Source organism: Typopeltis vanoorti, chromosome 21, assembly GCF_054136105.1.
Source record: "Typopeltis vanoorti isolate ZY-2024b chromosome 21, IOZ_Tvanoo_1.0, whole genome shotgun sequence".
In the NCBI taxonomy this organism is placed as follows: Eukaryota; Metazoa; Arthropoda; class Arachnida; order Uropygi; family Thelyphonidae; genus Typopeltis; species Typopeltis vanoorti.
Genome location: NC_143569.1, coordinates 76,535,201 through 76,560,333, shown reverse-complemented (window position 1 = coordinate 76,560,333; position 25,133 = coordinate 76,535,201). Strand labels below are relative to the sequence as shown.

General features: G+C 35.4%; 1 protein-coding gene across 3 annotated transcripts in view; it reads right to left on the bottom strand.

The window, feature by feature from the left end:
• RabGGTb (geranylgeranyl transferase type-2 subunit beta) overlaps window positions 1-25,133 on the bottom strand; it is a 113,181-nt gene that overhangs the window by 19,423 nt on the left and 68,625 nt on the right. For 2 of the 3 annotated variants that reach the window (XM_090410967.1, XM_090410969.1), the window contains 4 exons: window positions 22,078-22,130; window positions 13,262-13,372; window positions 7,244-7,355; window positions 210-298 (listed from right to left, as the gene is read on the bottom strand). In XM_090410967.1, coding sequence (XP_090267093.1) covers window positions 210-298; window positions 7,244-7,355; window positions 13,262-13,372; window positions 22,078-22,130 — 365 coding nt within the window. The remainder of the gene's footprint in view (window positions 1-209; window positions 299-7,243; window positions 7,356-13,261; window positions 13,373-22,077; window positions 22,131-25,133) is intronic. The other variant, XM_090410970.1, reaches the window with a different exon arrangement.

The window sequence follows — 25,133 nt, the reverse complement described above, 5'->3', positions numbered from 1 at the left end:
TAGGAGAGAAAATGAGAAAGAACGTTAATGCTAAGATTTTAAGAAAAGAAAGTATAAGGATTTAGAATCAGTTATTATTAGATTACATTAGTGGTATTGAATTTTTTCTATAGTTCATAAAAGTGAATTAGATGCAAATTTATCATAATATTTAATAAATTAAAAATTGTAACAATTTTGGAATATAATTTTAAATATATCAGAATTACCTTATCTATCCAATGAAGGCGACCAAGAATTTTCAATGATGCTAATACCCACCACGAGTAACAAACATCAGGCAACTTTTCTGGTCGACCTAAATATTTTATGGAAGGTGCGATAATTTTTGTTATAGCTCTTCACAAGTTAATTTAACTGATACACTACAAATTATTTTCAAAAGTTGTGGCTAACAGTTAAAAACTAAAAAGAAATTAGCATACACTTAATATATACATAATCATTAAATGAGATAGCATTCAAGCAACTAAAAACTTTGCATATCATATAATAGAGATTTCTGTCCTTAGGAGCAATGAAGGAATTGGATCCAGTGTCAAACATGGTATCATGAATAGCTGACAAAAGTAAATTTCAAGGAACTACAAGAATAGTTTGTTATAGTAGATAATATGCTATAGTGAATTTTCTTTAGAATAGCTTTGTGTCTACTAGTACTTTTTTGGAAGTTTATTATTTATTATTATTATTATTATCTGAGACCTCCAGGGAGTCAAGGACTCATCGATGGAAGCTTTAAATTACCAACCCAGCTATCATACCGTCCCTTAAATTCTTTTCTTTTAAGGTTACACGGTGATCAGCATTTATATTTACGAATTTAGGGACACAAAACACACATGTTGAAATGATTATTTCACTTATTATTAATAAAATAACACTTGATGTTTCGACCCCTGTATTGAGGTGTGAGAATGGATCTTCCACACTTAGACCACCCAGGGGTTTACAAAATACAATGCACATGTAACCTGCCATACATAGGGAAAACAGGGCGAACCATTAGAAAGGACGAACACAAACGATAATTAAATACCTCCATTTTGGAAAAACCGGCCTTTCTGATCATGCACTCCAAACATACCACAGAATTGATTGGAAAGGTACCAAGTCCCTACACTGCACCAAAACCTGGTTTGAGAGGAAATTTAAAGAAGCATGTGAAATGCTCAAATGCTGAACAAAAATGATGGCCTAACCATTCCAAGAATGTGGAGGATCCATTTGCAACCTTTATAGCAACCAGAACATGCCAAAGAAAAATCTCAATACAAGAAGACTTCAAGTGTTTCCCCCCCCCTTAACATTCAATGGCAACTTGAACCATACAAGTCCAGAAGAAAACTGTAGTATAACAATCTGAACTGTACAAATCCAGAAGAATCTTAGTACAAGAGGACTTTAGCAGAGTTATTGTAGTTTTTATTTATTTATTTATTTATTTTTTTATCACTAGAGGCCAGGCTAAGAAAAAGATTAATTAACAGCATAGATTTAATTTACCTTTATAGAGTGCAAGAGCATGTAGCTTGGTTTCCTATACACATGTATCTTTCTGATGATGACCTCAATATAGGGGTTGAAACGTCAAGTGTTATTTTATTAATAATAAGTAAAATAATCATTTAAACACGTGTGTTTTGTGTCCCTGAATTCGTAAATATGAATTCCCTTAAATTCATTTACACTAGATGCACTGACTACCCCTAAGGGCAAATATTATTCCACTCACTCACTGCTCTCTGGGAGAAAAACCTAGCTCTTACCCCTTTCTTAACTGAGAACAACCTTAACTTCCATCGATGTCCCCGTGTTCTCTCCCCGCCTTCCATATAATGAAAAATTTCATCATTTGAAATGCTATAACACCCATTCAAAAGTTTATAGACCTCTATTATATCACACCTCTTTCTCCTATTAACCAGAGTCTGCAATCCACATTCTCACAATCTGTCCTCATAATCTAAATCCCATAATCCAGATATAATCTTTGTAACTCTTCTTTGCACCCTTTCCACAGCTTTTTTATCCCCTTGGAACCCAGGAGACCAAATCTGTGCACAGTAATGCAGGTGTGGTCTTATCAAAGCTTTATAAAGAGGCAAAATTACTTCCTTATCCTTATATGTCAAAGTTCGCTTCAACATAGCAATTATCCTCTGAGTTATATTTGCAACTTTTGCTATGTGACCTTTGAACTTTAAATTCTTATCCACCAATACACCAAGATCCCTTGGTGTATGGTGGATAAGAATTTAAAGTTCAGTTTCTTGTAGCATAACCCCGCTAATATAATATGCCGCTGGAACTCTAATCATGCCAAAGTTTATTATTACATTTACTAGTGAGACTCACTAGTAAAGGAACTGTAGTAATCTCTTACTACTTTTATTTTCTGATGGATTATGCTCAGTGGTGAGCTATAAGGGGCTCGCGCTAGCCCTTTGTTAATTTTTATTCAAATTTGAGAGCCCCTTGTTCTTCTTGTTTAATAATCTTGTAGAACTAGAAACATGCTACTATAATTGCTACTTTAAATTCATATGGATTTTCTGATAACTATACAAAAAATCATTTCATTGCATTTTGTTCTGATGGAACTAGTGTAATGTTAGGAAACAAATCAGGTGTTGCAATCAAACTTCTACAAAAATTTCCCAACATTGTGATTTGGCATTGCGCTCATCGTTTACACTTAGCATTAGACGATTCGATAAAAAACATTAAAGAAATAAATCATTTTGAAATATTTATGGACAAATTATATGCTTTTTATCATCAATCACCAAAAAATCAACGAGAATTAAATACGATTGCAAAAGACCTTGGTATTGAAATTTTAAAGATTGGCCGTATGTTTGGACCAAGATGGGCAACTTGCAGTTTACGAATGGCTCTTGCTTTGTGCAAGAGCCAGCTTTATGCAAGCATTTTGCATCGAACGATAAATATAAGGGCTTTTTAAACCGACTTCTCAATTTGGAATTTTTAAAAGATCTAGTATTAATGATTGATATCCTACAGGAATTATCATATCTGTCAGAAGCTCTACAAAGTCACAATATAAATATTATAAGGGCTAAGTTAGGCTTTTTTTTTTTTTTTTTTTTGCTCAACGATGTGAGCCCTTTGTTAAAATTTCCATAGCTCACCACTGGTTATGTTGTCAAAATACTCATTATTGTGGATTTTAATTAATAGAAACTTTTAAAATGAACTTTGTAACAGAACTTGGAGGCTATTGAAATAGCTTAGAAATGGAGGAAACAGTACAATAAAAGTAATTAGAGATGTAAAAGTCACATGAAAACTGAAGATAAAGATATTTGGGATGTCTGGAGTGATTCATTTGAAAAGTTGCTAAATGAAACAAGAACTGACAGAATAGTGACAAAATATTACAACAAAACTAAACATCTGTGTGAACATACATAGAGTGAATTGGTAAGAGATGGGTCATTAATCAACCTAACTGCTGTTCTGTACCAAGTCAAATATTCTTAAGAAGCTCTTAGGGGCAACCACCCCAAATGTGAGAGCAGTATGGGTGGGAAGATTTGCGATTTGTACAGAGTTAATAGTTGTTCGATGGCAAAGTAATGGCCTTGGATTACTTTACCTCTTGATTTTTTGGGTGTCAAGTTGTGATGTGTTTATGCTGAGAGAGAGGCTTGATACAAGAGTAATCCTAAGAAGAGAACCCCCCCCCACACACACACACCTCTTTGTTTGGAGTTTTGAGTATTGTCAAAAACAATAAGACTGGAAAAAAAAGGTTTTTTTTTTTTTTTTTTTTTTTTTGTAGGAAATAAGGCAGAACTATGTTTTGGTAGCAGTGACATTGATAATGTTATCTGAATCCCACTGAAGAATGGGTTGGAGATCAGAATTTAGGGCAGTGGAGGTCAATGTTCTGGAAGTTGTGATGATTTGTGTCAAATCACCACAATATAAGGAATCATTCACCATCATGCATAGTGGGCATCCAGTCTGAAAGTGCAGCTGCAGAAGATATGTCAGACCAAACGATTTTAGCTTACTTAATAGACTCTTGTGCCAGACCCAGTCAAAAGCTTTGGGGATATCAAAACTTTATTTTTTAGAGAAATGGATGACATAAGTAAGCATATCTCCTGTTCATTAACAATGCAGAATCCATACTGATGATTATTTAGTTGAGAGTTGAAAGAAACTGGGCAATTAGGTAAGAAATTGGTTTCACAAAAAGAATATTTGTCATCCTTAGGAATGCATTATATGTAGATGCTAGTGTAATAAGAGAGCATAAAAAGGCTGACATAGAACAAAAAACTGTACAAGGCTTTGATAAGATAGCATCTTAGCTAATGTGCTCAGATATTACAGATCCTAATTAGCCTTGCTAATACCTTGTCAACCACTCCAGAGATATCGAGTGACCTTTAACTAGTTGTTTCTGTCTTCTATAATGTTTTCATCCCAGTTTCTTTTCATTCTTTAGGAACCGTGTACGTGTTGAGACCAAATTGGTTTCCACACAATTGGATATCCATCCAATGGGAGGGGAGATATGATTGAGACATTCAAATTACTGAAGGGTTTCTATAAAATTAATTCAGAAGATATTTTTGAGAACAGGGCTGGTTGTGGGAGGACTAGGGGACATCCATGGAAACTGGGCAAAAGTGTGGTTAGTAAAGGTGTTAGAGCTGGGTTCTTTACTTTTAGAGTAGTGAATGAGTGGAATGCGCTCCCTGAGTCTGTGGTGGATGCTGTGACAGTGAATGAGTTTAAGGCAAGGTATGATAGATACTGTATGAATGTCAAATAGTTGTGATGAAAATGATTTGGGGCCTCCCTCGATGAGTCTAATGACTCCCTGGAGTTGCCCGTAATAATAATAATAATAATAATAATAATATGATCACTTGCATTCAAAGGAACACAATAAGAGAGAAATGCCATCAGGACCAAAAGATATTTTTGTATCTAATTTGTACAAGATTGTTCAAATCTGTTAGATGAAGGAAAGGGTAGGTCATGTTGAGTTTTTGGAATGATTGAGAGACCTTTCCTGAGATCAACTATGCATCCATTAGAGGAAAAAAATTTACAAAACTAGGAAGTTGGCTTTTGTTGTGAGCAATGATGCAGTAAAACCATCCAGGTGTCACAGGAGTAGGATAAGGGTTGGAAAATTCACAAAGATAATTCTATTAAGTTTTTTTTAAAATACTAGTAAGGTGCTATTGATATTATTATTATAATACAGGCTCCTCTGGTAAATTGATTCTTTGAAGGGGTGGGGTGGGGGGCTCTTCTAAATCACCATACCTAAATTCTTATCTCAATCTATTTGAAAAGTTTCACCAAAGATGCACCTCACAATATCTACGAGCAGCCCATTCTATACTCACCACATGCCACCAGAAGAACTTATGCTCTAAGTACAGAAGCTGAGTATCCGATACTGGTCACCATCCTTCTCCTAGACTTGGCACTTACATACATCACTCCAATACCTGTCATTCAGCTGCACTCTCCTATATCCATATCAGTTTTCAGGGATGATTCTGAGTTCTTCCCCCGCTCACTATGTGTATTTAAATCTTACTTTTGTCTATACTGTAAGATTTCCTTACCAACTTATTTCTATCATGTTTCCTTTCTTCTATCTGTTACTTAGATTCTGATAACCACACTCCCTCAATCTATTCTTATACGCACAATTCCAAAGGCATGATAGCATTCATAGAGCTTTTCAAAACTAGGAAGTCTCCTCATCTCCTTTGAATGCAAGTGACCATATCTGAGCACATTTAGCTAAGATGCAGTCTTATCAAAGCCTGTGAAAGGATAACTTTCCAACTTCTACAAGTTAGTGTCTTCTTCAATACTGCAGTTATCTGATGCAATGATTTAACAACCTTGAAAATGGTAGTTAGCACCTATTAATGGTAGTTGACAGAGCTGAAGTTTACCATTAATGATCATTATCACCTTTCCAAACTTTGCATCAACAACAAATAATTGTACATTACTATCTAAGACCAACCACAATATCATTAACATACAAGTTAAACAACGATGCTCCAAGTACAGAAGCTGAGGTATCCCATACTTGTCACCATCCTTTTCCTAGACTTGCCACCTACATATATCACTCCAATACCTGTCATTCATCTTTCCAAATCTTTCCAAATGCTTTAGCAAAATCTAAATGCAAAATGGATATACTGCTGCAGAGATACATCCATGCCCCTTATCTAATTCAGCATCATTCTACTAACATGAGTAAACTACTAAAGCAAGAGCTACCTTTAAGAAAGCCATGCTCCTGTTTATAGAGGATCAAGGTGCTGCTACCTACCCACCTCTGATTACAGATCCTAATTAGCCTTGCTAATACCTTGTCAACCACTCCAGAGATATCGAGTGACCTTTAACTAGTTGTTTCTGTCTTCTATAATGTTTTCATCCCAGTTTCTTTTCATTCTTTAGGAACCGTGTACGTGTTGAGACCAAATTGGTTTCCACACAATTGGATATCCATCCAATCCTGCTGCTGTGTTCAAATCCACTCTTACATTAGCTTCAATGCTCATTCACTTCTTTCCTAGCATTTCATTCATCCTCTGCATCCTGAGAGCTAATGGATCTATCTGGGATTTATACTTTACTAAAGTGATCACCAGTTCTAAAAAAGCTAACAATTCTCTACCTTATGCATTCACTAAGATTATTTTTCCATAATAAATCTTCCTTTCAATCATCACTTAAGAAAAAAATTCTCTCTTATTTCTCTTTAAAGGTCTGTGAAGTTAATTGTTTTTCATAGTCCAATTTCATCTTATGCAGCTCTTGTTTCAAAGTTTTATTCATCCATTTAACTCCCATGCAATTTATTTCCCAAAATCTAGGGAGGCAGGCAGATAATGCTTCTTTTAGACATCCTCTGACCATTTCCTAAGCACTCCAGATTCTTCCACCATGCAGTTTTTCACGATAAGATAGTCTTTCAAGTTGCCTTTTCATTCTTTCATAATCACCTGATTTATAGTCCCATATGCATATCCCTTTTTATTCAAAGCTTTCACTTGAATTCACAGTCCTCTTAATTTAGTGAAATCTGCAAAAAATAATCTTATTAAAAGACAATTTCTATTTCTTTTTCACAAAGCAAATACTATAAGGAAATATTCCAAAATGAAGAGAAAAAAAAATTTAAGTCTGGTTTCTTGAACAAGAATAAAAATATTACCATTGAGGCCACCTGAAGGTAACTGTCTTTCACATAACCACCATCCTAAGAGATCAGAATTAACACGATGTAACTGGCCTGCTATAGACAATGTTCCAAGACAACAATAAATCTGTTGAATAATAATTATAAAGAATGCATGTCATTAGGTGTGTGTATATATATATATATATATATATAGATAGATAGATAGTAAGATGGTATAGTATTGTAACGCCTAAAAATAAGACTTCTTACATAATTCCTCTGTAATTTCTACACAGATAACCAAGAAAAGTACCTCTTCCATATCAAGGATACTTTTTTGAATGACTTCTTTTTCACCAAAAAGGCAGAAGAAAGAGCATGGAAAACTTGATTTTAATATTCTATTCCTGATTCTTTTTCACAACGTAACAATTCCAACAATATTAAAAAAAAAAATAATAATAATAATAAAATAAAATAAAATTAGGCTCTAGAATTAACACCATCCTCTATCATCTTTACAATTTTTGCTCATTCAGCATCCAGACTTCCAGGTGATAGGTGACTTTCACTGAAGACCTATACCATGTTTATCGGGGCCTGAAGTGGCTTGCTAATATATTTGGCCACCAGAACAAGGACTCTGGTTTCTATTCCTATCCTTTCTCTCACACACTTGCGTGCATGCAAGAGAGAAAGGATAGGAATAGAAACCAAAGAAACAAACCAGCCTGGCTGCAGACAATACATGGGATCAAACCTGATAGTAATGTACCAGGAAGCTTCCCAACCAACTAGCATATTCTACTTCTACTTCTTTCTCCTTAGTATTCTGCAATTGAGCAGGTTCTTCTTTTAGTAGCAGAAACTTTCCTTCCACTCTCCTCTGTTCTTCTTCAAGGTTGTGTACCTGTCTCCATTGAGCACGTCATCTAGCATTGTTTTCCTTACTCTTCCTCTGGGTCTTTTTCTGTCTATTTTTCCTTCGATGGCATCTCTGATGATTCCATTCCCTCTCAGAACATGTCCGATCCAATTTCCCTTGCTTCTTTTTATCCTCCTTAACAGACTTCTTTCTTCTTCTACTCTTTTTAAGACCTCTTCATTAGTTATTTTATCTGTCCATTTGATTTTTTCCATCCTTCTCCAAATCCACATCTCAAAACTTTCCAAAATCTTAATTTCTTCTTTCTTCAATGTCCAAGCTTCAGATGCAGAGAGGGCAACACTCCACACACACATAACATTTTATTAGTCTTTTCTTTAGGTTTCTATCCATTTTACTTCTGAATAAATTCCATTTTCTATTAAAGGCATCTCTTCCCATCGCTATGCTTGCTTTTATGTCACTTTTACATCTTCCGTCACTGTAATAACACTTCCTAGATATTTAAATGTCTTTACTTGATTCAATTTTTCCCCATTTATTCTGATATCCATATTTGCCTCTTTCCTTATTATTTTCATCACCTTTGTTTTTCTGATGTTAATTTTCATTCCATAATTGATACAGGATTCCAGTAATCTGGTCAACAGATGTTGTAGTCCTGTTTCAGTGTTCGATAGTAATGCCTTGTCATCTGCGTATCTTATTGCAAATATCTATCTACCTCCAATCTTTATTCCTTTTTCTGAATTCTCCAGTGCTGCTTTGGAATACATGTTGAACAAAATTGGAGACAGAGAACAGCCTTGTCTTACTCCTCGTCCAATGATACCTGGTTCTGGTATCATGTCTCTCACCATGGCAGTTTGTCTCATATATAGTGAGATAATTAGCCTTCTGTCTTTCCAATCTATACCACTTCCACTTACTCTGTGCTTTAATAGTTTCTCAGATTCCTTCCAGACATGATTTAGCACAGAGTAAGTGGAAGTGGTATAGATTGGAAAGACAGAAGGCTAATTATCTCACTATATATGAGACAAACTGCCATGGTGAGAGACATGGAGAGGAGTAGGCTCCCTTTTTTGCCTTAATAGCAATACACTTCTACAGTTTGCATCATTCAACCAATTTGAATCAAATTTGGAAAATACTTTCCTTATACTGTTTTATTCTCACCCTGATCATATAGACTGGAAAGAACTATCCAGTCCAATCAGACATAAATGAAGGGGGGGGGGGGGCTATCCATTACTGACATCTATAGGTCACACATTCAACTGATTTCAACCAATTTGAAATATAGGTGCTCTTTATGCTGTTCAAGGTCCCTCAGAAATCAGCTTAAATGGTTTTATCTTCAGAGACATACCCACAGGTCACACTGTTCAACAATTTTTGATCAAATTTAGAATATAGCGTAAAAGACAATGATATTCTAAATTTGATCAAATTTAGAATATCATTGTCTCTTATGGTGTTAAAGATCTGAGAAATTTCAGCCTAATTACATTTAAATGAAAGGAAGTTGCAACATTTTTAATCAAAGTAGCTAAATGTTGATTACATCACTTGCTTATCATATTTATAAGTAAACAGAAATAATTGCAACATATGGCATTTATATTAATATTACAAAGATTGACAATCTTATATTGGCATTACCTTATAGATGCCAGCCTGGTTGGCCGAGTGGTTAGCATACCCACTCTCCAACCAACAGCTCACAGGTTCGAATTCTGCTGTCGGTATAGATGTTTGTGAATGTCTTTAGGTGGAAAATAATTTCATTGTCTGGTGTGAAACCACTGCTCCCACTTATTAGAGGCCTAAAGTGCCTTGAAAAAGTTCCATTTTTTGTCCCTAGAGCAGGATTTCCAGACTATGTAAAAATAGATATAAAAAATCTTTAGCTGACCCACAGTACAAATGTATCATAGGTTTACTAATAACTTTTAGTGGGCAAGAATCACATAAAAAAAAAAGTTCTTTTAGATATTTTATTGGTATGATCCTTTTTAACATTACAGAATACAAGCTAAGCTGAATTTAACAACCAACTATGAAAACAATTTGATCATAAAAAAAAAAAGTAGCTCAAATAAAGAAAAAGCAATAGGACTATTGAAAAAGGTAGAGAGAAAAAGTAGAAAGTGTATGGACTCTGCACCCACATTTAATTATATGAAGGGCAGTAAGAAAGTAATGCCTGCTATTTCCATCAACCCTCCCCCCACCTCAGAAAATATAATTTATAATTTAAATGTCTTATATAAACAAGGATTAATCTATTTTTTTGCAAGCATTTTGTCATTTTTCAACAGTCTCTACATACTGTTACCACTGTTCAATGAGGTGCAATATGCTGACCCTGTAAATGTCTTTACTTCAATACGGGAACTCTTCATGAACAAATTGTTTCAACTCTTCATCATCCACAAAATGGGATCCTTCAGGCAGCCAAACAGGTAACAGTAGTCAGATCAGCCCAGCCAAATGTTGCAATTGTATCCCTGTGTGCAAACTAGTGTCAGGCTGGGCATCATCATCATAAAGAAGGAGGTTTCACCATTTATCAAGTATCTGACCCACCATCTGTGCTTATATCAACAGTGTCATCTCTATACACATTTTTCAGATGGGTATGAATTTTCACTGGACTCACCTTTTCCACAGTAAGGAATTCAATCACCATTCTCTGCTTTGTATGTGCATCTATATAACATCAACCATTTTGAATTAACTGTGTGCTGAGCTGATGTGAAAGATCACAGCTTCACTCACTGTGTGTAAAGATTTCTGCAACATTCAAATTGAAAGAAAAAAAAATAGATGTTACTTCTGTACCAACTCTCATACCTATTTTCTATCCAACTTCTTTTTTAGTTTTATCCTAAGTTGTTTTCAGATTAACATCATGTCAAGATCCTCATGAAAATGTGTAAATAATCTGAGTTGGGATGAGTTGGTTGGCATTACAGCTGAGGTGATTAATGTGAGTGGAGTTCTCTGATGAAGAAGGTACATCAGCTGTAATTAAAGTTTATGCTCCTTGCATTCTAGCCAGGAGGATTGATATCTAAGTCTTTCTAACCAAAGGACATCATTATGACCTTTGGTTAGAAACGTCATAATGATGTCATCATAACGTTGGCATTTTGCTTATTAATGCCAACCAACTCATCCGAACTCAGATTATTTACACATTTTCATGAGGATCTTGACATGATGTTAATCTGAAAACAACTTAGGATAAAACTAAAAAAGAAGTTGGATAGAAAATAGGTATGAGAGTTGGTACAGAAGTAACATCTATTTTTTTTTCTTTCAATTTGAATGTTGCAGAAATCTTTACACACAGTGAGTGAAGCTGTGATCTTTATGAACGGACATCATTATGAACTGTTCCATCTTACCATTTAGTGGTATAGAAAAAATATCACAAGAATAAAAATAGATTATTATATTTACGGCTATTTTGCCTGCTTCTGTTTAGGAGTGCCCCTGTTTAAATGTCATTGGCTTTTTACTCACGGATTTTTAGGGCATTGTAGATGTATATTTACCAATAAATATATGTAGCATAAAGGAAGAGAAATTACAGAAAATCTCTAAACAGTGCTTGGAGCATTTTAACAAGAATAAAACTGATTTTGCACGTCGATTTATTACTATGGATGAGACGTGGATTCACCATTACACTCCAGAATTCAAACAGCAGTGGACAGAAGCCAGTTGTTCAGTGCCAAAGAAGACAAAGTCGGTTCCATCAGGAGGAAAGGTCATGGCATCGCTGTTTTGGGATGCTAAAGGCATTTTGCTTATTAATTATCTTGAAAAGGGTAAAACAATAACCAGGGAATATTATTCCAATCCTTTAACCAGACTAGACAAAAAAAATTCATTTATAAAGACCCGGTTTGCAGAAGAAAAAAAATCATCTTTCATCAGGACAATGCACTGGCCCATAAAAGTGTTTTGGCAATGGGAAAATTAAGGGATCTACACTATGAATTGTTGGAACATCCACCCTATTCCCCCAGATTTAGCTCCATCTGACTTCTATCTCTTCCCAAATCTAAAAATCTTCCTCGCTGGTCAGCGAATCAAGAGGTGACTGCAGCTGTAGAGGGGTATTTTGCAGATCTTACTGAGAACTACTACAGGGATTGGATAATGGCGCTGGTGCATCGCTGGAATAAATGTATTAGTCTTAAGGCAGATTATGTTGAAAAATAAAAATAATTTTCAAATTATATATTCGTTTTTTCATTGTTAGGCTGAGAACTTTTCAGAACACCCTCGTAGCTGTCTCCAACAATATGTCTAATGTTGGCAAACAGCTGATATATAATACCAAAATAAGTCAATTACTTTGTCCAATTCTTTCTATACTTGATTGTGACAAGTTCTTTTTGTGCACCGAAGATGCTGATTTGAAACCACAAGAATATCTTTAAACAAAAAAGTGTTTAAGAGATTCTTATAAGTTAATTGCACTCTAACTATCACTATTTTTCTATATAACTCTTAACAATAGTTGTTGAAAGTTTTTTACTTGCTTATATTACATTATAAATTAAAGATACCAAGAAATCATATACTTGGTTTAATCCATTATCTAGGTGTAAGCAAACAAAGTTTGCATCTGAAGTATCTTTCAGGACTGGGACAACTCGTGGCAAAGGTGGTATATGACTTCACATCACTTGCCTTAGTATCCCATAATGCAAAGCACATCTCCTTGCAGACATATATAATGCTATGCATTATTGGAAGGGCAACTTTTGACAATGCATATAGGAAAATATGACTTCTGCATTACTTCAACCTTGGTATCTCACCTCCAGGTCTAGCTCCCACTGATGAGATCTCAATAAATGTTGAAACCGGTCTGGGTAGTGACCCTTCCCATAATGCATAGCATTATATATGGCAGGGAGATGTGCTTTGCATTATGGGATACTAAGGCAAGTGATGTGATGTCATACCACCTTTGCCACGAGTTTCCCCAGTCCTGAAAGATACTTCAGGTGCAAACTTTGTTTGCTTACACTTGGATAATGAATTAAACCAAGTATATAATTTCTTGGTATCTTTAATTTATAATTCTTAATAATAGTTTTAAGTAAGTTGCCATGTTATATAAGTAAACAAACATTTACCTGTCCTGCATGTGTTTCTGATCCAGGCCTGCACCCAAATCCTCCATCAAAATTCATACACGATACCACAAATTCCACAGTCTTATTTAGATTTATTGCATCTAATCTTCCCTTGGGAGGAAAAAAATCATTCCTTGTGAATTTAATACAATCATTTTCTGATGCTAACATATACCCTCAAGAGGTATACACCAGCTCAGATGCCACAACAAAGCAAAAGACAAGAAAATTAATACAACTGACACTAACTACAGCACACTTATAGGATCTACTGGAATAGTTGTTATAGCAAATAATTTGCTATAGTGAATTTCTTTTACCACAACATTATGTCTATAGGGCTTTCTTCAGGACTTGGAGTGAACTACCAAAAATCCTCTCACCCACCATAATGGTTTAGCAGAAACCATTATAGTGAGTGATTTTGTTATAATGGTGTATGCTACAGTAAGAGTCAGCTGCATGTCATTACTACTTTATTACGAACAACTTTCTTACAAGCTGGCCTATTAATTATCAATTATCTATCGCAGCTCCAATTTCGTCACCTTGTAAGTTTCCATCTTTTAGAACTTCTAAATGCTAATACATCAATTTGGGCCAAAAAGGAGGACAGAAAACTTTTTCTTCTAAGATAGCCAAGATTTCATGGTTGCAGCATGTATAGTGCTGATCGAACTGATGTTCTGGCCTCAACAACATGCAGTATATGGAATTTCAGCATAGTCCCGGTGTCTGTACCAGCCAATTCTCTACCTACAGCTTCATGCTAGTAGGCCATTTGCAGCCCTATATATATATATATATATATATATATATATATATATATATATATATATAGTCATACCCCGAAGTTACGCAGTAGGTGGGACCAACAAAAAGCACACATAAGTGGAATTTGCATAACTTGGAGTATAAATTTGCATGTAATTTATATATACAAACATACAAAATATTAGTTAATTGGGACCAAAGGTTTACAAAAACACCTATTTTTTTAAGAAATATAATCATAATTGTAGTTTTTCATACATAAAAAAAAAGAAAGTTATTTTGATGCCGATGGTTTCATAAAATCTAATAGATTCGTCTGACGGCATAATGTCTTTTCCTTGTCACACAAAATTTCCTCATAGCAAGCTAATGATTTTTTTATTCCTTGCCTTGTGGCTACAATTCGTACCTCGTTAGAATCTATGTCCTCCAAAATCTATAAACCTTTCTTTTATGATTGTTCTTAGTGTGGATTCCTGTAGATCGAACTTCTTTGCTAGCTCACAAAATTTCATTCTGTCATCAAAATCCTTAATAATGTTGAGTTTTGTTCTAAAGTCAATGTTTTTCTTTTTTTGCTAGCTGTAGAAGAATCGGACTTGCTTCTTTTGGACCACATTATTATTTTTTATGTGATAAAATTTTTATCAAGAATATAACATTAAACAATCGCAAGGTTTGTAGACTATAAAAATCGTGTATGAATGGAGACCGCGCAAAACACGTCAGTGCTTGTTCACAGCATGTGCGACACTGGCGAATGCGGCCGGTGCTGGAAAGATACGACTAGTGGTGAAGTGGGAATACGTACATATAAGAAACCACGTAACTCCGGATTCACGAAAGTCGGGGTATGACTGTGTGTGTGTGTGTGTGTGTGTACCCCCCCCCAATCAAGAGGCATTAAGTGATCAGAGAGTGAAGGAAACTATCTAGGAGTGAATTAACTTAAGCAAAAGTTCAAGGTGGGACATTCATGTTCTCACAGAAACAAATTTCTTTGGTATAAGGCATTATTTGATAGCAGATGAATTTCATCGTATGGCATAATACTAACACTTTGCTTAATAGAACTCTGAAGTTAAAAATCACATTTTGATTCTTGGGGAAAAGATCTAGTTTATCCCTCCGTCCCCCCATTTCTTCATGTAACATCAGTGATTCAGAGTTACATGAAACATCATGGAGAGACTCAACATTTTAAAATTCTTTTTTAATGGTGCCAAATAAAAAACAGTTATTGTAAGTTTATTATTCTATAGACTAGCCACTAGACAGTATAGTGCATCAAACATAACCTAATAATCTAGGTCAGATTATTTTTTTTATGGGACTCCGTCAGGAAAGGTTGTAAACCTATAGTAAATTGGTACCATGGATCAAGACTGGGAGGAATAACTACAAATATACTGTTTTCACTTTGGCATTTTCCAGGATAATGAAAAGGCAATGACAGCCAACTTCAACACTTTGTTGAAGCATTTGTTCGACAGCACTTGCCTGCAAATCAGAGATTGAGTGGGGGGATTTTCAACTAGCTATTCCATAGGGTGGCTGTTATGGGGAAGAGCTATACTGGCTTAACATACAACCCTCAGGTTGGCCCATTTACAGGTTCACTTGTATGGCACCTTCATATTCAAGATTCTGACATTTACAGCCTCTAAAATCTAAATGACTGATATTTTAGTCACTAAATTGCATTCCTGATATTTTCTCAGCCTCCAAATCCAGGTCCCCAATCGCTCAAAGTATCCTATTGCACTTAAGCATTTTAATCAGCCATTGTACTTTCCAATGTTCTTGAATGACTATATTTTCAGGCAGTGTTTACAGGATGAAAAACCCAGGCTATCTGAGAGAAGAGCTCCGCTTTTCTGTTAAAACTAGCTAACACAGATATAAAATGGCCATTTATTTCAGAGAAATGACTACTTTTTTTTTTCTTTTTCTAACCAAAAGATGCAGGTTTTGTCATCCTAGCTAAGCTGTGAAGGCACTACATTTCCATAGCAGACCTCTGGAAAAATGCTAAGGGCAGGATTGGAGAAACCAGGTAATTATGCCAAAGGTCTATCAAGAGCAAACTACCATTCTGCAGTCTTCCTCCTCTAGTATGTCTGGTTTCCTCTTTGGTTACTCATTGTATGTGATTATTTGCAGCTTTTAATCCTTTAATTTCTTTAAATAAAATAAGAAGTGCTCTCTGTATTTCAGATATACTGCTTGGAAAGAAATCAATAGACATCCCATGGGCAAGCTGTATCATGCCATGTAACGAGTCATGTGTTTGTAACCAGTATAAATTGGAGGAATATGACACTCCTAAGTCAGTGCAACTGTGCCCAGATGAAATAGCTGTGAGAAGGAAACTGATGGAGTTTGAAAGAGGTGTTGTAATAGGATATTGCAGGTCCATCTGTTCGACAAACTGTTGACAAATTGTGTAATCCCAGGTCAACAGTCAGTGACACCATGCTGAGATGTTAGCACAAGGAGTCAAATGCAGGTGTTATCCACACTCACCAAATGTGACCATAGGATGCTACAAAGGATAATATGTAAAAACTGCCATTCCCTGGCCGACATATTGAATGTGGAGTTCCAGGCATCAACTGGAATGCAAATCTGCACCAAAAAAAAACTGAGACTCACAACATGGGTTTCCAAACCCACATTACCCAAACTAACATACAGTCATCTTCAGTCGTGCAAAGAGAGTGGGACATGGAAGCTTGGAAAGCTGTGTTATGGAGCAACAAATTATTCTATGCCCTCTACCAAGTAGATGGACAGGTCTGGTGGATGCCCAGGAAACATCTTTTACAAGAGTGAATAACCCTAACTATGAAATTCAGAGGTGGTGGTGTGATATTGTCCTGTTTTGGGCTCGGACCTCTGTTTATGGTTACTTGAACAATGAATTCTGAGAGGTATCTGAATATTCTGGACAATGCAATGCTTTCTACTTTGTAGCTTTTCTGCAGAATTGATGCAAGACAATAGTAACATGTCATAAGGCTGCTGCCATAACTGCGTGGTTTGTGGACATGAACTTCACCACACTTGACTGGCCTCCACAGAGAAATGATCTCAACCCTATTGAAAATCTGAGGAATGAACTGGAGCATTGGGTGAGGTTGAGGGATATCTTCCCATAACAGTCCAGGACCTCATTGCATGCTTACAGGAAGAATGGTCCAAATTCCCATTGATTGCTATCGTTCACTTGTGGAAAGTATGCTCTGTAGGATTGCTGCAGTCATTACAGCGAAAGAAGGTTCTACATCTTAAGGTGGATGCCATGGCTGTTTGTTCCTCACACTATGGTGTCCGTTGACTTTTTTCCAAGCAGTGAACTATCATTCTTCCTACCTAATGTATATCAGCAATATTCTTTTCCTGATCATAAACTCTGCTCTTCATACACCTGAGATCTGCAAAAGTAACATCAAGAATATTTGCAACTACTTTGCCAGAAGTTGTTCTCTGACCTGTTCTCAAATGGGCAAAAATAAGAGAAAAATTTAGTACACTAATCCACTCTTTCCTTATTTTTCATAAAGAAGAATCTGCAACACATTTATTCATGGCTTTGAACTCAACATCTTCTGTACTACTTCTTTCATAAACTTGTAATGAAAAGCATGATCTCAAGACTATATTTGTGGACATTTTACAAAAGATCATATCTAACACTAATGGAAAAATACCTAAATATTTTTCAATTATGGAGAAATATACTGTTCTCCAATAAGCTAACAACATTAAGCAACAACATTAAATTCCTCAGATCAATCTGAAGTCATTTGTCTTTATGAAAAATAACTCCAGATTGAGATTCCACCCTTAGTTTTAAAGATGAAATATTTCTTTTTCAAGTATAATGATAGTTTTCAAGCTTTTCTCAGCATTAACATAACTATAGCTACCTTAGCATACAAAAGTATTGGACTTCACTTCTAAAACTGATGTTATGTCTCCTCTAAACACCTTTTTAACTCTTTACAAATCCTCAACTTTTCTGTTACAGAATATTATTTCAATTTCTGGGGAGGTATCTCCAAGCCTTAAAAATTCCACCAGATTTCTTCCACAAAAAAGCAATCAGACTGATTAATGACCCCTTTTATACCAACTTATTCCATTATCTGGTGTAGTACACAATGCCTGTTTGTTCTTTGTTTATGAAGGACCTCTACAGGCAGTGTTTCTCACAATATGCTAAAATTCAAATAGCATCAATCATCATGTCAGTTTAACACTGTTATTATTAACACCTCTGGAATGTCGAGTATGAGGAAAGATTGAGAAGATGTAATTTGCAGAGTCTGGTGGACAGGAGGAAGACGGGAGATATGATAGAGACCTACAAGTTGGTAAGGGGATGTTATAGGATCAATGGTGGAGAAGTTCTACAGAGAATAGTGGGAGATCAGGGGAGAACCAGAGGTCATCCCTGGAAACTGTATAAAGAAGATGTGAGTAGGGTAGTGAGAGGCAGGTTTTTTTTCGTGCAGAGTTGTGAATGATTGGAATGCCTTGCCTGAGAGTCTGCAAGGAGTTTAAGTGTGTTTAAAACACGGTATGATGAGATGTGTGTGTGTGTGTGTGTGTGTGTGTGTGTGTGTGTGTGTGTGTGTGTGTGTGTGTGATAAAAGGACCTCCCAGATGAGTCTTTGACTCAATGAGGTCTTGGGGTAATAATAATAATAATAATCTCCATGGAGTCCGGAGACTCATCACGGGAGACCCAAATGAACCATCATACACATAAATCCTATCAAACCTCTCCTTGAATCCATTCACTGTCAAAGAACTAACACCAATTCTGGCAATTCATTCCTCACTTACCACTCCATGCAAAAAAAAAAAAAAATGTCCCCTTTCCTCTGTCCAATCAATGTCCACATAGTTAAAGTCTCCCATAATAATTGTTCGGCTGACACTTGTGTTGATTTGCCAATACATGGCATCTTCCTGTGGACCTCCTGGTCTATAGCTGCACCCAACAATGTATTTTGTCCCATTTGCCTCTATCCCACACCACACAGTCTCAAATAAACCATCTTCCTCAGACCTAATATCCTCTTTAACTTTTAATTTCGTGGTTGTAATTTTGCAGATATCATCAGCAACACCCCCCCACACACACACCCACCTCCTGTCCTATTCCTTCTATCCCTCCTGAAAATACAATACCCTTTACATTCTATCCCTTTAGCTATATCAATTTCAGTCAACCGGGTCTCAGTGATGCCTATAATTTTTGGCCAAGATGAGCTTTACCAATGCCCAAAACTCCTCACCCTTATTCCTGATACTTCTTGCATTTGTGTACATGCATTTCAATATCCCTTTGTACTCATAGTTACCCTTGTGTGATGTCATTATCAACCCATTTAAATTGGAGACCTGTGAAATCCCATTTGGCATTGCATAATCATTACTGTACCCATGCTCATTTATCACAGGGATGGCTAGACACATGCTTGATTTCATCCTCTCTAATATCTCTAGTTTTCCTGGTTTTGCACTACACATTCTCACTAAACAACACTTTCTCCAAACATCTAACTCCAAAACCATTCAAATGCAGTCCATCAGGCATATACAAGTCCTTTCGTCCATCAAACTCCATATATCAATAAACTGCACACCATTCCTCCTGCACAATCTTCTCATTGAGAATCACAGACCTTCTTCTCAGTTCTGTCCTATCATACTAAGGCAGCAGACTCACAATCTTTACTTTCTTGCTCTTAATTTTCGTTTCCAATAACAACTCTTTCACATCTTCTTTCATTGTATATTTCTCACCTTTCAAATCATTTGTGCCAACCAATACAATCAACTTGTTCACCTCATTCTTCTGCATACTTATAGCATCACTAACATCCTTTATATTTGCACCTGGAAAACATGCTTTTGTCACTTTCTCATTAATTACATCTCTTATCATTAAATCCCCATAATACTATAGCTTTTTTTCCCACTTTCTCACTTTTATGCTTTTCCCATTCACTCTTTCTTTCATGCTCCGTCCTTCTGTACCACCTGCCAGTTGTTTCTCCAGTTGCTCAAGTTCATGTTTTGTCCTGTGAAGGAGTCCACCTAAGCATGCAATTTCTTTCTGCACTAGCATCTCATCACCCACATTACTTTTAACCACTTCATTCACACTCTCAGTCATGTTTGTGCACTATCACTTACTGCTTCCACTACTACATTCTGCATGATATCTTGACAATCCTGCCTTATATCCTTATTATCAGTCACTTCATTCTTTCACAACTTGCATTTCTTATATTCATTTACAACAAACATTCTTTCTGTTCTTGCCCTTATACCACAAACCCATTCATCTAGGCAATGAATACATCAAATATACCATACATTGAACTAAATCATCCTCTTCATTTATCACTGCTACTTCTAGTCTATGTGTTATTGTCTTTATTTACAAATACGAAGATCTCATGAAAGATGAAACGTAGCCAACACCTTTCTGCAGCAAGTTGTGTGTGGTTTGACTGCTATAAAGTCGCTATGCATTGCACAATGTCAACATGACTAGCAAGGCTGCAGCAGCAGCAGATCATGTTACCACTTAAAATGTTCATTTTCTCTTCAAAGCAAAAATAGTAAGAGGATGTTCTCCACCAAATAAGGTGTTCAAAACTAGATGAAATTGGCCTGTTTTGGAAGCTTATGACTGGTCGTACCTACCTATCCAATGAAGAAAAGACAGCTAAAGACTGCTATGTTGCTTTTGGGAGGCAATGCTTCCAGGGACTACAGAATAAGATCTCTCATGGTATACTACTCAGAAAACTTGTAATGATTGAAAGGATACATAAAGGCAAGACTACTTGCTTTTTGGAGAGGAATAAGGAAGGCTGGATTACATCACAGATTTTCAGTGAATATTTTCTGGGAGAGTTGCATTGATGTATTGATCTTGAAAATAAAGAGTTACTTTGTTATTTGTTTTATACATACTGAATATTTTATTTACTATTTCTATGCCTTAATATGAATGAAAAATTGGTGCATTTTTGATTAAACTGATCTTGAAAGATTGGAATCTGCTTGTTTGGGAATGCAACTTCATTAAAATGAGAGCTACCTGTGTAATGACTATGTGTTTATGGTAAGCTGTAATCAAGATAGGACTCCATCTAGAGAAAGTGGTGCTTATAACATCTCCAGCACGGGATAGCTTATAACAACAGTTGAAATTAGATATCACTTTGATAACAGAGGCATATCACCATTGCAGATCAACAAAATATTTTTCTAAGTATAAATTTTCTCAACTTATTGAGGGAGTCATAAGACATTCTAATAAAAGGAATATATAGAACATCTATATATAGAATGACCAAAAGCAAAATTTCCCAAATCAGACACCACACTATCATCAATTTATACAAGTTACATAGCAAAGTGTGGAGATACAATATATATATATATATATATAAATAAAGATAGGATATTACAAGTCTCACTGGTTACAAAACAAAAATTATAAATAAACTTGTTGGAAGTTTATTTTCCACTTGGTTAGACTATAATAAATTTAGTTTAATTTATTATAGTTGTCTCAGTCCTGAAGATACTTCAGGTGCAAACTTTGTTTGCTTACACTTGGATAAAGGATTAAACTAAATTTATTATATATATATAAACTATTTATATCAAGCCTGGTTGGATAGTCTCTTCAGGTTGGAATTCCACTATGGAATTGACATTTGTAAATGTTTTTAATGAGGGTTTTCAAATTATCTAGCCCAAATTAATGTAATTTAGGTTTGCAACAATTTTGGATGGGATTCACAAAATAATCAGTCCTGCTATTTCGAATTACTGCTTAATATAAATACAATCCTAACCAAATCATTCTATAGTGGGGAAAAAAAAATTTTACATTTTTTGTTTAGTTTTGAATGTATACATGATTAAATGTATACAGACACAAGAAGCATTTGATGTAACTTTAAAATCAAAATAATAAAATAAATGGAAACTGATTTACTTACCAGTAATGCTAAACAAGCTACAGCACAGAAGGAAAATCTGGTATCAACTTCTCCTAAAAAAAAAAAAAAAAAAAAAGGGGGGGGGGCATATCAGAATGTTCTTTATAGAAATTTATATACAAATAGACTTAATTATACAGGCCTACATAATTAGATACGCCTGTGTAGAATTTGAGATGGATTAGCTGTCATTTAGTTACTGTGCACATGAAAAAAATAATCATTTTTCCTTATCACATACAGTTCTCACAAAATGGAGTATACTTTTTCACAATATCTGAAAAAAAAAGGAAAAGAAAATTGTTCTTGTAATAGCAAATTTGAGAACCATGTATTATGGAAGTATCTGGCATGTCTGTGGTAGAACATCATTCTAAACTTATATGAGAATTAAATAAAATAGATGGCACAAGTACAGAAGTATTCAGAACATCACTACAACATGTCAGTTGAAATACTTTTTTTTTTTTTTTTTTATAACACAAATCCTACCCACTTAAGGTTGTAAACCAACAATACCTTAGTACTATGGGTGGAATAAGGATTTTTTTTTCTATCTTATATATTTCTCTGTATTTCATCATCATCATCATCATCAAATTCCTGACATGTATCCTCTAAGGGTGTACAGGATATGATAGTACTACATGAAACTTACATCATTACTAACTTCTTATCTACAATTTTCCTCCAAATCAATCTGTTACCTGCCAAGACTCCAACATTATCAAATCTTATATTTCTATCTTCTAAGGCACTTTTTACTGTATCAATCCACCTATATCTTGGTCTTCCTTTGGGTCGTTTTCCTGCCAACGTGGGAAATAACACTTGTTTTGCTAATCTTTCCTCTCTCATTCTCTTTAAGTGACCATACCACCTGAGATTAGCTCTGCTAACAGTATCAAGTTCTTTTCTACCATCCTCGTTTTTAATATGATATTGCCATTGCTGCTATCTCTTCATGTCCCTAATCTTTCTCAGAACTCTCACATCTGCAGTCTCTAGTCTTTGGTCAAGTGTTTATTTCTAACCCAGCTCTGAGATCCATAAGTTAAAATTGGTTTGAACACTATCTTCACTAAAAATCGTGCCTAAGCAGCTGAAATGTTTTACTTGTTCTATAGGTTCTCCATTCACAATGCAGTTGATATTTTCAATGTTTCTGCCTATTTTCGTTGTCTTTGTATTTTTAATGCTGACCTTCATTCCATATCTATTACAACAGCTATTCAATTTAGTCAGAGAATCTTGCAGACTTGTAGCGGATTTATTTAGAAGTATAACATCATCCGCATAAAGCAAAGAGCTGACATTAACATCTCCAATTTTGATATCAGGTTTAATACCACTTTCCTTCATAATGCGATCCATATAGATAATGAATAAAAGAGGGGATAATGTACATCCTTGTCTGACACTAGATTTAACATTAAACCATTTTCTTGTACTTCCTTCAATTCTAACTGCTAACTTACAACTCAAATAAAGACTAAGTATTGCTGATATAATGTCCGATTGACACCATACAAATGTAGCATTTTGAATAGCTTCTCTATTGGCACCTTGTCAAGAGAGACAAGGTACCAAGATCCTTTTCCGATATGCCTTTTCTAGATCTACAAACCTTAAATACAGATCTTTGTTATATTCCCATGATTTCTCAACTATTTGTCATAAAGTGAAAATCTGATCCTGACAGCCTCTATTTGGCCTGAATCCAGCTTGTTCTTAACCAAGCTTCCCTCTAACATCCTTCTCAACCGTTTCTGAAGTACACTTGCATAAATTTTACCAGGAACACTCAGTAGAGAAATTCCTCTGTAATTCTTGCATTCAGTTTTATTTCCTTTTTTATATGATAATTAAATACTTAAGGAATTGACAGCGTACACTAGAAATATAAATTAAATCAACTTTAATATATACTTTCCAATATTTCGGCAACGTCACATTGCCATCTTCATGGGAACTTAAGATAAAGATGTTCAAGTATGGATATATATATTGCTGAATGCATGCCTGGTCAGTGTTTTTTTTTTTTTTTACCACTGTGTTGTTACTACTTGTTTCATTTAGTAATTTTTCTAAGTAATTACTCCATAGATCAAGGATATGTTTTTCTCCAGTTTTTATTTCACCTTCATTATCTCTAATTCCTTTTACAGCACTCTTTCCTCCATTTCTGAGCTTCTTCAACAACCTCCAGAATATCTTGCCATCTTCTTAATATTTATTTTCTATGTTCTTACTAAAGTCTTTCCATGACTTTTGTTTAGCTAGTTTTACACGGTGTTTAGCTTTCTTAAATTTGTCTCTGTATTCTCTAAGATAACAAGCTGACTTATTTGCCAGGAACTTTTGATATGCTTTCTTCTTTTCCTTCACTGCCTCTTAAACTTCTTATGTCCACCATGGAGTTCTAATTTTTCTATTCTTGCAGACAACCTCTGTATTTTTACATAGTCCAAAAATCATGCTCTAGACACCAACATGGAACTTTTTCAAGCTGTTTGAACCTTTTAGCAAGCAAGGCAGTGGTCTCATACTGCTTTGCTTATTGAAGATGACCACAAATATTGATGCCTACAGCATTATTCGAACCGACAACTTCTTGGCTGGAGAGCAGGAATGCTAACCACTTGGCCAACTGGTCTTTTTAAGTAAAGGTGGACCAGGCTCCTTGTCTCAGTTTCTCCCATAATGCAAAGCACATCTCCTTGCAGACATGTATAAACTATGCATTAAGGGAAGGGCCACTACCCAGACCAGTTTTGAACCTTTATTGAGGTCTCGTCAGTGGGAGACAGACCCAGAAGTGGTGATACTAAGGCAGAAGCAATGGAGAGGTCATATTTACTTACACGAGTCGTCAAAAGGTGTACCACCTTATTATTAATTTACTCTGGATTTAGAGAAAGATGTTGGAAGTTTATTATCCACTTGGTTAGACTATAATAAATTTAGTTTAATCCTTTACCCAAGTGTAGGCAAACAAAGTTTGCACCTGAAGTAGTTCAGGACTGAGGCAACTCGTAGTAAAGGCGGACCAGGCT